General features: G+C 36.7%; 1 protein-coding gene across 3 annotated transcripts in view; it reads left to right on the top strand.

The window, feature by feature from the left end:
* The first annotated feature begins 1295 nt into the window (after positions 1 to 1295).
* The window catches only part of LOC113684493 (uncharacterized), a 78727-nt gene continuing 65893 nt past the window's right edge, over positions 1296 to 14129 (top strand). For all 3 annotated transcript variants that reach the window (XM_089185223.1, XM_089185221.1, XM_089185224.1), the window contains exons 1-2: positions 1296 to 2738; positions 4647 to 5177. In XM_089185223.1, the coding sequence (XP_089041349.1) occupies positions 1496 to 2738; positions 4647 to 5177 (1774 nt within the window). In that variant the 5' untranslated portion in view covers positions 1296 to 1495. The remainder of the gene's footprint in view (positions 2739 to 4646; positions 5178 to 14129) is intronic.

Here is a 14129-nt window from a genome sequence, read left to right as displayed (position 1 = left end):
TACTGAGTACTATTCAGTCAAAAACACTCATATAGCAAAGCTTTGAAATTTCCATTTAACACCCACCAATGTTTAAAAGAACATTTTGGAAGCAAAGAAACGTAAGTTTATACTCTGGCTGGAAAAATAGCATTACTTCCGGTGAATTTGGAAATCCCTTCAATTTGATTACGTCATAGGTCATGAGATAGCATGACACGTGACACACGTACACTTATAGCGGAGCTCGCAGAGCGTAGCCCTATAATTATACAAAATAGTTGTTACCCATCAAGCCGAAAAAATTTGGATGTACGACCGTACGACCGTACAAGGTGCTACTTTTAACATGCGTGGTCAACTGTACCACGGGCACGCCAACGCCACGACTTTGTTCAGTAGTCCAGTGGTCGGTACACAGGGCTCCGAGTCGGACGACCCGGGTTCTAGTCCTGGCCGGGGCAAGGCGTTGTTTCCTTGAGAGGTGCGGGAAAATAAAAATGCGAGCTCCGCTTTGAGGCTCGGCTAAATCTATATATTACTTCAGTGTCAGTGTTTGGTAAGTTGTAACTGTCGAAAATCTCCAGCAAAGAAAGCAATTCAGGGTCAATAAGGTCAGTTGTCGTCAAAGACTATTTCAATCGGCCTCAGTATTTTTCAGTGTGGCAACGAAAAATCCGTGCGTGGTAGACCTTCTTGAGAGGTTGCTCCGTACGACTGCACACCCCAAATTACAGAAGATTTTGCCTCATGGTGCAAACTTGTTTCAAAGGAATGCTACTTCATTGAGCGCGCCGGAGAGTGCGGAGTGGTTCACTTTTCAACGCAATCGTTTTGAAAGTTAACCCGGGTTTCTGATCCTCTTGATTAACTTGAAGACAGGAGCAACACAGTGAAGGGTGGGAGTCAGGAGGCAAAGGGGCACAAAAGTACGGGAGGCAAGGGAACGTGGCACAGGAAACTCTGACCTCCCCTGTCCCCTCTGCCCCCTCACTGACAAAGCTGAATAAGGATGCTGCGTTACAGCTATACGGTCAATAACGCGGGCTCAAGCCCTCGAGGTTAAAAATTCAGTGAAATTTGGGGAGAAAAACAGGGCTGGTATTTAAAACCAAGGCATTCTGTCGTAGTTAAAGGCATTTTCTTATTTGCAGTATTTGCAGTAGTAGTAGAAAATTTATTTTTGAAAATATTTAGGGGGTATACAAAGTTTTCGGAGGTTGTTCTATAAACGAAAAGCGGAAGGGAAACAACGCCCAGAAGCAACAGCTAGAAAACGAACGTGCTCTGCAAACGACTCAAAATCCTTTTTTTTGCCGCGCCAAAGCCTAACGCATGCGCAAATGTTATACGGCTCTGTCCGACGAATCTCCTTGATCTTTCTGGGTATAAACAAATGCAATAAAATACATAAGATGGAGTCAGACGTGGATAGTCCTTTGGAATCTCCGCCGATTGTGGTATTTAGGGGATTGAGATTTATCTATTGGTGAAGGAAAACATAACAATAATAACCATGGCGTCTTCTAAAGCATCGAATGCCGGAAGTAGCTACAAGGAGCAGAGAGAGCAGAAAGTTCTTGATGTCATGTTTCTCTGTGACGAATGGAAATCTTCAAAGGGTGGATTATCAACTTTCAATCGAGAATTTGCCATTAATTTGGCAGAAGCGACGACTGGTAGCATGAAAATCCACTGCTATGTCTCTAATAGCGATGATCGGGACAGAGAAGATGCTAAGCAACATAGTGTCAATTTAATTACAGCTCGGAGTGTTCCTGGTTCAGCCGACCCCCTCGAGTGCTTGAAGTTTCCACCCTCGCAGCTCCCAAACCCACATCTGGTGATAGGCCATGGAAGAAAGCTGGGTAGTCCTGCATATTTCCTAGCACAGTCTACAAAGTGTAAATGGATCCAATTTGTTCACGTCTACTGCGAGGACCTTGGGAAATATAAAGAATCTGCCACGGCTGCAGAAGATACAATCGAAGAGAACGAGAAGAAGCACCAGATGGAAATTGAGTTATGTAAAGCAGGGGATGCAGTTGTCGCCGTTGGCTCCCGTCTACAACAGAAGTACAGCAGACGTCTCCTTAATGTTGAAGTGAAGATTATCACTCCTGGGATCTTTGGAAAGTTTTCCAATGAATCAAAATTGGCTGTAGACAGATCGGTGGTAAAGAATTTTAATGTGTCTTTGTTTGGCCGAGCTGCCTTTGAGGATCTTTCCCTGAAAGGCTATGATGTAGTTGCAAATGCCATTGGTTCTCTTGGTAAGAACTTTGAGTTGACATTTGTCGGCTCATCTCCCGGTGAACAACGAAAAGTTGAGCAATGGTTTCTTGACAACACGTGCATCAACCGCAACCAACTAACCATCCGTCGATATTGCAGTGAACAAGAGGAACTCAAGGTGATGTTCTATCAGTCAGATTTGGTTGCTCTGCCATCCCGTACCGAAGGATTTGGGCTTGTTGCCCTTGAGGCCATTTCTGCTGGTGTTCCTGTTCTTGTCTCTGGCGAATCTGGCATAGCTGAGGCTTTGCAAAAAGTAGAAGGTGGAAACACTGTCATTGTTGGATCAGGTGAAGATAAAGATGAATGGGCACGAAGGATCAGAGAGATGTATGAAGAAAGTGCAGAAGAGAGAGAAGTCAATGCCGTGAAGCTTCGCGAGAACTACAGAATGGTTTACTCTTGGAAAGAAGAATGTGAGAGGTTTAAAGGGCTGATTGAAAATGTTGTGAAAACTGCAAATGGTGAGCCCACTTCTTTTAATTTTTCTTTTTTTTCAGTACATTTGCTTAAATTTTATGCTACATGTATGAAGCTAAATCTTATGTGTAGACTGAGCTGTATAAGATAAACTGAATACTGGTACATGTAGATAAGCACAAGAATGAGTAAAGTGCACCTTTAGTCCTGAGTTGTTACATTTATCTAGACTTGTGGTTGGACTACAAGTGTTCAAGTGCACTGTCTTTTTGAGTGCTTTTTGATATGTTAGTATACAGACTGACTGTCTTATATCTACCACAAATCAGATTGCAGTATTAGGGTATTTATCTTGCACCAATCAGATTGCCACATAAGAGTATGTATCTTGCACCAATCATATTACAGCATTAGGATATCTTACACCGTTCACAGCATTTGGGTATTGTTTTCTTGTAAATTATGTCATTGAATTAGGGGACCGTGTACAAAGAATGGTCTTAATCAGAAATTTTGGGCTCATTTGTTAAGTGTAATGGTTTTTGGCCTTTGCCTTAAGGTTGAGATTTATCAGGATATGGTAGGATCACATTTGACTTTTTGTATCATTTTTAAGTTAAAACATGTTTTTTCCTTTCTTTTACTCATGATCCGCATGCTAAACAACTCACATTCCATCGAGTACCATGGAAATAATGTTCAAAATCCAATCAGAACATACCCAATCATTGCACGACATGAACACGATGCAATTTTTCATGTGCTTGAATTGTACTTCACCAATCAAATTCCACTTTGCCCCTTTAGACTTTGCTCTATCATGTGTCATTTCCTTGTAAGCAACCTGCATTTTATTACATATTCAAAATGCATTTTCCAACCCACAAAAAAAAAATTCACACAGAACTAAATGGGACTGATGGTGAACTTTTCATGCAACTGCTACCATGGACTTAACCCAATTGCATGTCAATTCATTGTAAACAACCTGCATTTTATCATGTATTTCACATGTACAGGGCAAAGTCCAGATGGGAAACAATCAATCAAGGAGCCCTCTTTGAATTATTTTCCTCTTCTCTTGTTTAATGTATCCCAACTTATTCAAGATTACGATATATTTTTGGTGAGGGTCTGTTGGAAATACAATTGAGTTTCAGTTTGCTTTTTGTCATAAAATTAGGTGGAATTCTATTTTTTGGACAACTAACTGTAGATGAATAATTTTAATTTTCTATCTGTTAGAGGAACAGCAGAGATAGTAGTCTCTTTTGCAACTGTTATTTGGCGTCTTCACACAACATGCTCTCTTTCAAACGGGGAATAGAGGGTGTTGTGTGATGGGACCCAACTATGGCTGTTAAGGAGACAACAGTAAGTGTGGCGCGGATGCATTTAATTTTTGCTGAGAAGTATTTGCACAATAGAGACAATAGATCACAAAATACTTGTGTGAATTCAGATAAATTAGGTTTTTATTTTCTTTCTCTTAAGGTGAAGTAATGCAATATTTTTGTTTGTTTAAGAGTTATGCTCTTTTCCTGTTACAAAAATGAAAACATTAGTTATACAAAATGTCCTATCTTAACCCACCCAGCCAGAAAAATGACTCTTGCATGCTAGGCATGCCTATGTATCACCGTGGCTAGGTCTGTTTAGATATTTCCATGTTTGAAACTAATCTTTTAGATCCATCAGAATTTTGATTCTACTATGGAATGAGATAAAGATGCAAAAGAAACAGAAATTGAAGCTATATATATATATATACTGTATGTGGTAATCATTTTCATTTCATCAATATGTTGTTGGTATCTATTCATTGGTAACAAGCTCTATGTTTGATTGGTGTTGCCTCATTGTAATGTTCTCACATTTCAGTGGTTAATTAGGTAGGAGGTGGAAAAAACCTTGTTATATTAGGATTAAATTTGACTGTTACAATTTAACAGGTGGTGAAATGAATATTAAGGTTGATGTGAATTACTTGAAACCTAAAGAACAGAATATGCAGACTGGCATGTTGGCAACAGAGACTGTCAGATGCCAAGAGGTTATACTGCCAAGGGTATCTGCTACATCAGCTGCATCTGGAAGTGCGTCTTGTCCACAAACAGAAGATCTCCACACTCGTAAAGAGGAAATCTTTCTATCAATTATTTTAAATTATTTCAATGCCATAAAGCCACAGTCTATTGAAGAGTTCAATAGGTTTATGGAATATGCAGAAAAAATGAGGTTCATCATTACTGGTGTCTCTAAAGGAAGTTTGGTGATAACGGTGAGGTGTGAATCTCTAATGATCTTGGAGGACTTGTGGACAGATTACTCATCTGGTCATCTTGATGAAGTGGTTCAGAATTGTTTTGTAACTGAGGAGATCTTGAAGGAACTGAACCTGGCTGAGCTGAGGCTGAAGACAACAATAGACATGGAAGAGTACAATGCATGCAAAATGTTCTTTGAGAAAGATGCACTTAGAGGTTGGTAGAAAGAATGTAACAAGGCCTGGTCCTACTATGAATTATTTGTCAAGGGCTTCTAATGAAATCCATCAGTCTTTCCACATGACGTATGGTAAGGTACATGTCATGAAGGGATGGGTCCAGTTTTTATATCAAGAGTTAGGGAACTTGTCTCTTGAACAAATTCATGCTGACTACTGTATGTAACCATGCCAATGCAAGAAGTAATTTGTTTGCAAGATGTTTCATTTGATGTTTTGTTCTTCTCAAACATCTCTTCCCAGTAGCCTGTTATCTTTCCTACCAAGACATCTGGCTCGATATTTCCTCTCTACAGGGTTGTATTTATATTTCCTTAATTTATTCGATTGCATCTATTAATCAAAGGTTAATTGGCAAGACTTTTGTTGGAGGAACCATGAAAGAAAATTTTTTTCTAGTTTTTGCATGTTGTGTGTTTTTAAAAATAGTTTGAGGTGTCTTTATATTTTAAAATGTGTGTCTTCTTGTAAATCTGATTTTAGATGCTTTATCCTCTGAATTCCACACCACAAGTTCAACCAGTGAAAGTCCACAAAAAAAAGAACAATGTGAAAAAAGTGAACCGAAGACAAAGGTTATGGAGACAGCAAAATTGGAAGGTGAAAAAGAAATTAAACACTTGTATTAATTTACTATGGAAAATTTTTATGAACAGTAATAACAATTATGTGATAAATCTTTGAAGAATAATTTCAGTGCAATAATGTGGCATCAATAATTTAACATAATTGTACACAGTTCCACTTATGTGAACTAAACATTTGAAAAGAAGCTGTGAATGCTAATCTCTCCATTTTTTACCTTTACACCTGTGTGGAAATACAGAAACCTTATGTAAAAGACTAAAGGCAGGTACATGTAGATAACACTGCTAGATTGCATGATTTATTTCTGTAAATGTTTTGATATGGATAAACTAGCAGTAATAGTTCCCTTTCAGTCACCATTAACTTTTTCCCACTTTCTTCTGACCTTTCTTCTGTGTTGTATGGTTTTGAATGTCAGTATTTAGTGATTGCTTCATTATTTGTTTTTTTTTAAATCTGATTTTAGGTGCCTCATCTTCTGAATTCCACTCCATAAGTTCAACCAGTGAAAGTCCACAAAATCAAGAAGAGCTGAAAAAATGGAAACAGAAGACAAAGATTGTCGAGACAGAGAAACTGAAAGGTGAAAACAAAAGTAAAAGACGTATTAAGTTATTATGGAAAGTTGTAGTGAACAGTAATAACTATTTATTATTTGACAAAGCTTTGAAGGATGATCTCAATGCAGTAATGTGGCATATAGTATTAATTTAAGAGTCCAACTTATGGTGAACAACTTACAGTGCATCTGAAGAGAGGCTGTGAATGCTAATCTCTCCCTGTACTTTTTGTTCTTAGGTACTTCACCCCTCACTGTAATACCCACCATTGGTCATGGAAAAGAACTTATCGGAAAAGCACAGGGAAGGAAAGGTGAACAGGAAGCTTAGTTTGAATTAATATGTGTAGTGAATAATTGTCCAGTGTGTTCAGTTATTATGTCAAGTGTAAAGAAGTGTGCTTTTGGGATTAAACATTTAAGGTTGTAAGGGTCTTTAGGGTAAAACTAAACTGACAATTATTTGAAATACTCTCAGTTCTTCATTAAAAAGATTAATTTGAAAGAAATTAAAACCCAATTTAGATTTCCCTAAATTTTGCATTTAGGATAAATTTCATGCACTTTATAGAGATGGTCACATGACTTGTTGGTTTGCCATGTTATCATCTTTCAAATGAAAGTAACACCTTGAATACTAATATTGCTGTAAATAATGTAAAATACATAAATGTAAATTATTCCAAATATGATTGTGCCTCATTCTCTACTTATGTTAAAGGGAATTTGAGTTGGTTTGTGGAATTAAAACAATATACTGTATGTGTGTATTTCAAATAGGTGTTTTTAACAGCTTTTTTAAATCTATCCTTATAGCTACAAGTTTGTATGCTTGTTTTAAACTATTTATTAGAAGAAATGCTAATCTCCCTCAGTATACCTTTGTTTTTAGGCATGTTGCCTCTCCTTGGATCTTCCACCTCTGATCCTGAAGAACAACTAGAAGAGCTACGTATGAAACTTCAAATTATGAAAGGTGAATGAAACAAATGCTGTTAAATTGACTTTGATGGTAAAACTAAACCAAGAATGTTATTAAATACATTTAGTTCTCAATCAAAATATGTTTTTTCAAGGAAATTTCACCCAATTTAGTTTTCCCTCACTCTGTGTTTGGCTAGAAGGGAATATTGAGATGGTAGAGTCTGAAGATGGTGAAAGATTATATAATGATAAACTATTAAGTTTTTTCAGTGTTGATCTTAAATTATGCCTTAAAAAACTGACAATGGTGTAGTTTAGATAGATTTTGTACACAGTATGTAATCTGTCAATTACATGTTGGTTTGACCTGTTATCATGTTGCTATTAAAAGTAACACCATGAATTCCTCTTTGTACTTTACCCCTTAAGGTTGACTCCCATTACTGTAGACACCCTCGGGGGAGATTTAGTGTCTGTAATAGCAAAAAGTTTGTTTTAATGGGGTACAAGAGAAATTAAAGTTTGTTTTGTTTCTTAACATATGAAGTAAAGTTTCCACAAACCAGAAAAATATCTGGCTGTAAGCAGAAAATTTCATATGTTCACACCCAATTGAAGAATGGTTTCTTTATTTCCCTTTTTCGTAATGTTGGTTCATAGTATGCTAGTCATGATTTTGGACAGAGTAAATAAGTGTCCGTTATAGCAAGAGAAAAAACAAGTGAAAAGTCATGCTGGGGGGCAGGAAAGAGTCTGCATTATTGCAATAGCAAGAGTCTGTTATAGAGGGAATTTATTTCAGTCATTTCTGTATGTGTTTCTCCAGGGGCTGGCTCTTGTCTGCAGTGGCAAGGTGTCTGTAATAGTGAGGTGACAACAGGGGTAGAGTCAATAGTAGATTAATCCAAATTTGGCATTGTCATTTCTTTTCTGTCTGGTTTTAATTATTTTTGGCTCTAAATATAAATGAAATAAAACAAGCTAAAATAAAAATTGGCAAGATTTTAGTTGGAGGAGCTATAAAAGAAAATGTTACCTGTATTTGTGTGTGAGGTTTTTATAAAAATGATTTGAGGTGTGTTGTATGGTTTTGAATGTCAGTATTTAGTGGTTGCCTCATTATTTGTTTTCTTTTAAATCTGATTTTAGGTGCCTCATCTTCTGAATTCCACTCCATAAGTTCAACCAGTGAAAGTCCCCAAAAGCAAGAACTGAAAAAATGGAAACAGAAGACAAAGATTGATGAGAAAGGTGAAAACAAAATTAAAAGACATATTAAGCTGTTAAGGAAAGTTATTGTGAACAGTAATAACAATTTATTATATAACAAAGCTTTGAAGAATGATCTCAATGCAGTAATGTGGCATTAGTATTATTTTAAGAGTACAACTTATGGGGAACAACTTACAGCGTATCTGGAGAGAGGCTGTGAATGCTAATCTCTCCCTGTACTGGTGTTGTGTTACAGTATGGTTACCTGTCACAACAATGTCTTGTTCTTACTCATAAGCAAATTTTTATCAGAAACTGGATTTGCTTCTTGTTTTAATATTTGTTAAATCATCGATTGATATTCACCAAATTGCTCGAAAAAGGGAAGGGAAACATTAGAGTGATCATGTCTAAAAGTAAACACGAGTGACCACTAGTAACCACTAGTAAAAAAGCCAAAAAAATTAATCATTAACTAAAATAAAAATAATTGATTAGGTAAGAAAAATATTACAGTGAATTTTATGGGAAATATTAAAGGAAAAAGAATTGTTGGAAAAAGAACTGTAGGACTGATTTAGAATAAAGAGTAGCGATATAAAAACATGACGTTTCGGCGACGACATGTCACCATTATGAAATGCAAATTATAACAAGATAGTGAACGTTTTATATATAATAGTAAGTGACAAATTACATTTTGTAATACAATTGTATTGCTTGCGAACGGAGTCGGCAGATTTCTGATCTTTGAAAGGCAAGGTTATTAATACAGGGCTGTCAATTGGCTCAATACAGCTTTGATTCAGATCTTGGGAGGCGTGAAATCTCATAAAAATGGAATCAATAAGTTTTACAGGATATTTTAATTTCAGAAACATTTTCCTTAGATCGTAGCATTCTTTGGAGAAGAGGTCTGGTGACGATGACAGGCGTTTAGCGCGATCAAGCATAGTTCTTATTAGCGATCGTTTATACCTGTTGTCTACATGGCTCTGATAGTGAAGTAAAAGCCCTTTGTTGTTAAACGACCTTGGAAAGAAAGTCGATCGTGTAATACAACCAGTCTTCACAAGTAAGAAAATCTCTGAAGATTTAAAAGTTACGGAAACAAAGCCCTCACTTGTAAACCAACAATGCGTTGTGTATGAATTTCAATGTAATTCGTGTGATTCGAATTATATAGGCTACACGAGCCGTCACCTCCACCTGCGCATCGAGGAGCATAAGTATTCCGTCATCGGTAAACACCTACAGGATAAACACAATCAAAGACCTACCAATCTTCACGAGCAGTTTACCATCTTAAAGAAATGCCACGGAAAATTTGAGTGCCTTATTTACGAGATGCCTTTGATAAGGAAAAAGAGACCGACTCTGAACACTCAAAATGACTCCATTCCAGCGAAACTGTTTATCTAAAATGTTTTTCCATTCTTTTGTTTATTCCCGCCTCGTTTATTCTAATGTAATTTGTCACTTACTATTGTATATATAACGTTCACTATCTTATTATAATTTGCATTTGATAATGGTGACATGTCGTCGCCGAAACGTCATGTTTTTAATATCGCTACTCTTTATTCTAAAAAGGGCTGATTTAGACAACCAAAAAAAGAGTATTGTAAGCTTTCTGAATGACTAATAAAAAATATATATTTAATATAATCAATATATTAATTTAATCAATAGATCCTTAAAACATTTTTAAGAGTTATTTTTTTCGGCAAAACGATACGATTGCGTTACTTCAGTCGACGGCCTAAAGGTCAAACTATGAATGAAGCGTTGACAACTAGACTTTACTTATTACAGAATACAAGGAAAAAATCACATTCGAACTTAACAGAAATTTAGATCTTGTCTTAAGCTTTCTTAAAAACTTGCAATAAAATCACGTGTCATGCACAGTCAAGAAATGATTCGAAAAACGGAAACATCGAAGCATTTATCTTTTTTCCTTTTATTCGGGGTTTTTATTGAATGAGGGCTACAGTTCTTTTTCGTTTAATATTTCCCATTAAATTCACTGCAGTATTTTTCCTCTTATTGTTTTTATTTTTGTTAATGATTAACTTTTTCCCGCTTTTTCACTAGTGGTCATTCGTGGTCATTCATGGTCACTCATGCGTACTTTTACACACGATCGTCAGAGTTGAAAGTTTGAAAGTTTATTGTAGCGGAGCTCGCAGAGCGTAGTCCCATAATTATACAATATAGTAGTAACCCATCAAGCCGAAAAAATTTGGATGTACGACCGTACGACCGACCGTACAAGGTGCTACTTTTAGTATGCGCGGCCAACTGTACCACGGGCACTATCTTATAATCAGTCCTCTACACGGACACGGAGAAGTTGCGAATGAAAATCCACTAACATTACCACGCACTTTATCCATAGTAGGGGCTTTAGTTTTGTTGAAGCGACGTACGGGAAAAAAATGCGAGCTCCATATTTGGCTTGCCTAAATATATATATTATGTCATGTCAGTTTTCACATGCCGTGCGACTTTTTATGCTGCGACTAAAACTCATGACAAATTTATCTCGACAAAAGGTATTTAAACAGGTTTACAACGCGAAAACGCAGCCATCTTTCATGCCTAATGGTTCATTATTATTCATACCACTCAGTAAAAGAAAAAAATTAATAATATTTAATTTTAGTCACGCGCGTTATCGTTGTGGGGATGAATGTGCCAAGCGCTTGAGAGTCTTTGTTCAAACAGTTTGCGCAACATGCCTTAACATCCGCTCCGTGTTTTAGGATTTGAGGTTATTTTCCGCCGTTCCGTGTTTTAGGATGTTTTTAGGACAGTGTAATACAAAGGATACTTATAGCACTGAATAACAAAGGCACATGAGTTGCGCATTTTTTTCGACCGTGCGCGCAAAACAATCGTATTTGTGCGCCTGACTACCGTGCGTCTGAGCGTAGTAGTAGTAGTAGTAGTAGTTTGTTTATTAATACCAATTGCAGCCACGAGGCTGGATTACAGGTACAGCGCAACACCCTAATTAACAATACTATGCGCAAGGCCGGACTGACACAGCGCTTCCTGGTACGATACTCCAGGCAGCGTATGTAATTCGTCTTCGCAGTTAACATATACGCGAGGGTACTGTATCATTCATAACACTGAGGGGCCACAAACCGAACTTCGCTCACAAACCGACCTGCCGACTAATCAAACCCACCAAATCCCAGAATTGGCAGAACCAGCAAAACAATCCTCGACAGAATCAACAGAAAAATCACGAGAGCATCCAAGTTCAACCAGTGGAGAAACACGGCATCTGTGATCGAGAGGTTTTAATCCATTAAAAACAAAAAAAACCACAGTTTTATTTGCTTTGACATCGAAGAATTTTATAGCCAAGACCTCCTGAACAGAGTACTCGACTTTGCTTCAGCCTACGACATCACCAACGACGAAGAAACATCATGTAACACATGCAAAACTTTCGATCCCTATGCACAAACAGCAACCTTGGCTAAAGAAAGTCGATACAAAATTTGACGTCCCAATGGGCAGCTACGACGGTGATTAAAAATGCGAGCTAGTGGGAAGCCTTTCCTCCTTTCCCAACGGCAAAAACTCAACATCAACATCGGACTTTACCAAGACTACGGACTGGCCATTTCAAACGCCACACCGAGAGAAACAGACAACAGAAAATATGCCGAGGTTTTTTTCGACGAGGCGTCGTAAGAAGTTGTTCCGTTATGGTAGAGGAATATTCAACCATCGCAGAACGATTTCTCACAACGCTTCGTCGAAAAAATCGAGCAATTTTTACGCAGAATGCACCGGAAAGCTTACTTCTTCTTCAACCCTGATACGACCACTCGCTCCAAAGACACATACGACTTCAAGTCTACCAAGAACCCCCCTCGGATCGACTAGTTAAAGGAATTTGAAGATGACATGCTAAAGATGATATTTACAAAACATTATTTCAACATGTAGACTGAACAGTTTTTCAGTTATTTTCAACCGATTTTTTTTTCGTTTTAGAGCATTTTTTGTTCAAATAAAGGTAATCTACTTTTACTTTTAAAAAAGTAAACATAAAACATTTTCAACACTAGGTAATCATCACCATGAAGATTTAATATTTTAGCCATGTAAATAGGTCAATGGCATTAAATGTTTTGATATTTTTTCCACTAAATACTTTTAAGATAAATTATTCCCTATCTGAGATATTAACCTTTTTCTGTCGTTACTTTCATCCGTAAATACTGTTTAATGCTTTCAGCTGTTATTCAGTAACTTAGTTTTAATTAGGAACATATTTTCAATTCATTTTTGCCACTAAACCCATAACTTCAGTTCAAAGTAGTATTGACTGTGGCATGTGATAATGAAGAAATACCCTAAAGATAGCTTATTTCATTGTTCTCTCCCAAGACCTCTATACATGTTATTACGCTTTAAATTTTTATTTCAGGTGAGGCACTAAGTGCTAAATATATTTCTGTGTACCTTTGCTCTCAGGTAGTTTTCCTGTCCATAAACTTTCAACCATTGATCTTGAGAAAAAACTAACTGAACTAAGCATGGAGCTTCAGAGGCACAGAATGGAAGGTGAATATAAAATGTTTATTGATTCATTATCAGAGAGAAATAAATCCAAGAATGCTATTAAAGGCTTTCACCCCTGTATCAAAATATCACTTTTCAAGGGAAATTTTTCCTTATTTAAAAGAATCTGTTGTCTGATTTTATTTCTATTGATGAATGCTTCCACTCCTTATTCAAATCATACATTTTCAAGGGAAACTATTCCTAAGTAAAGATGACCCCTCTTCCTTTATAGTTATTTAGGGAGATTTCTGTCTTATACTTTTGGCTATTGTGTAAAGTGTTAGCTTTTATATGAAATTTTTCTTAATTTAGTCTTTGCTAATTCTGTGCTGTGGTGAAAGAGAGTATTAAGTTGGCTCTGGCTTATTATGATGAGACAATTTTTTTAAATAGTTGAATTCAACAATGACAATAGGAGATTAATCAGAAAACTGACACTATAATTGTGCTATCACATGACCCCAACACAATGTGCAGTGCTAGTTAAATGCCTGTTTTTAATCATTTATGTGAAATAAGGCACTGAATGCTAAATACAGTGTATCCTTCTGTTTACCTTTCCTTTCAGATACTTTTCTCTCCCCTACACTCTTAACTGCTGATCTTGAAGAAAAACTAAAAGAACTACTCACAGAACTTGAGCGACAAAGAGATAAAGGTGAGTAAAACATGTGTATTGGCTCCGTTGAACAGGGCAAAAGAAATATGGAAAGTGATGCAAGGAAATGGTTGCACTAGTATTTTAGGCTTGTTTTTCTAAGTAACAAGCTGAAAGGTTTTAGTTTGTCATAAAGGACTCCTAATTATATTATCTTCCCTCAAATATCTAAGTTCTGCTTGTAACTTGCGAAATATCTCCACCACTCATTATATACATGTTAAAACATGGAATGAACTAACCCCTCCTCTTATATAATGCTATCAACCAAGAATGCTGTTAAATACTTCATACCATTTTGCTACGTTCTCTCAGGTAGTTTACCTCCCACTTTTTCCACCATTGAAGTAGAAGTAGACGAACTACTGAAGAAATTTCAGAAATGGCGGATCGAA

This window comes from Pocillopora damicornis, chromosome 10, assembly GCF_964200805.1.
Source record: "Pocillopora damicornis chromosome 10, jaPocDami1.2, whole genome shotgun sequence".
In the NCBI taxonomy this organism is placed as follows: Eukaryota; Metazoa; Cnidaria; class Anthozoa; order Scleractinia; family Pocilloporidae; genus Pocillopora; species Pocillopora damicornis.
The sequence above is the reverse complement of the archived record's forward strand: the minus strand, read 5'-3'. Positions and strand labels throughout refer to the sequence as shown.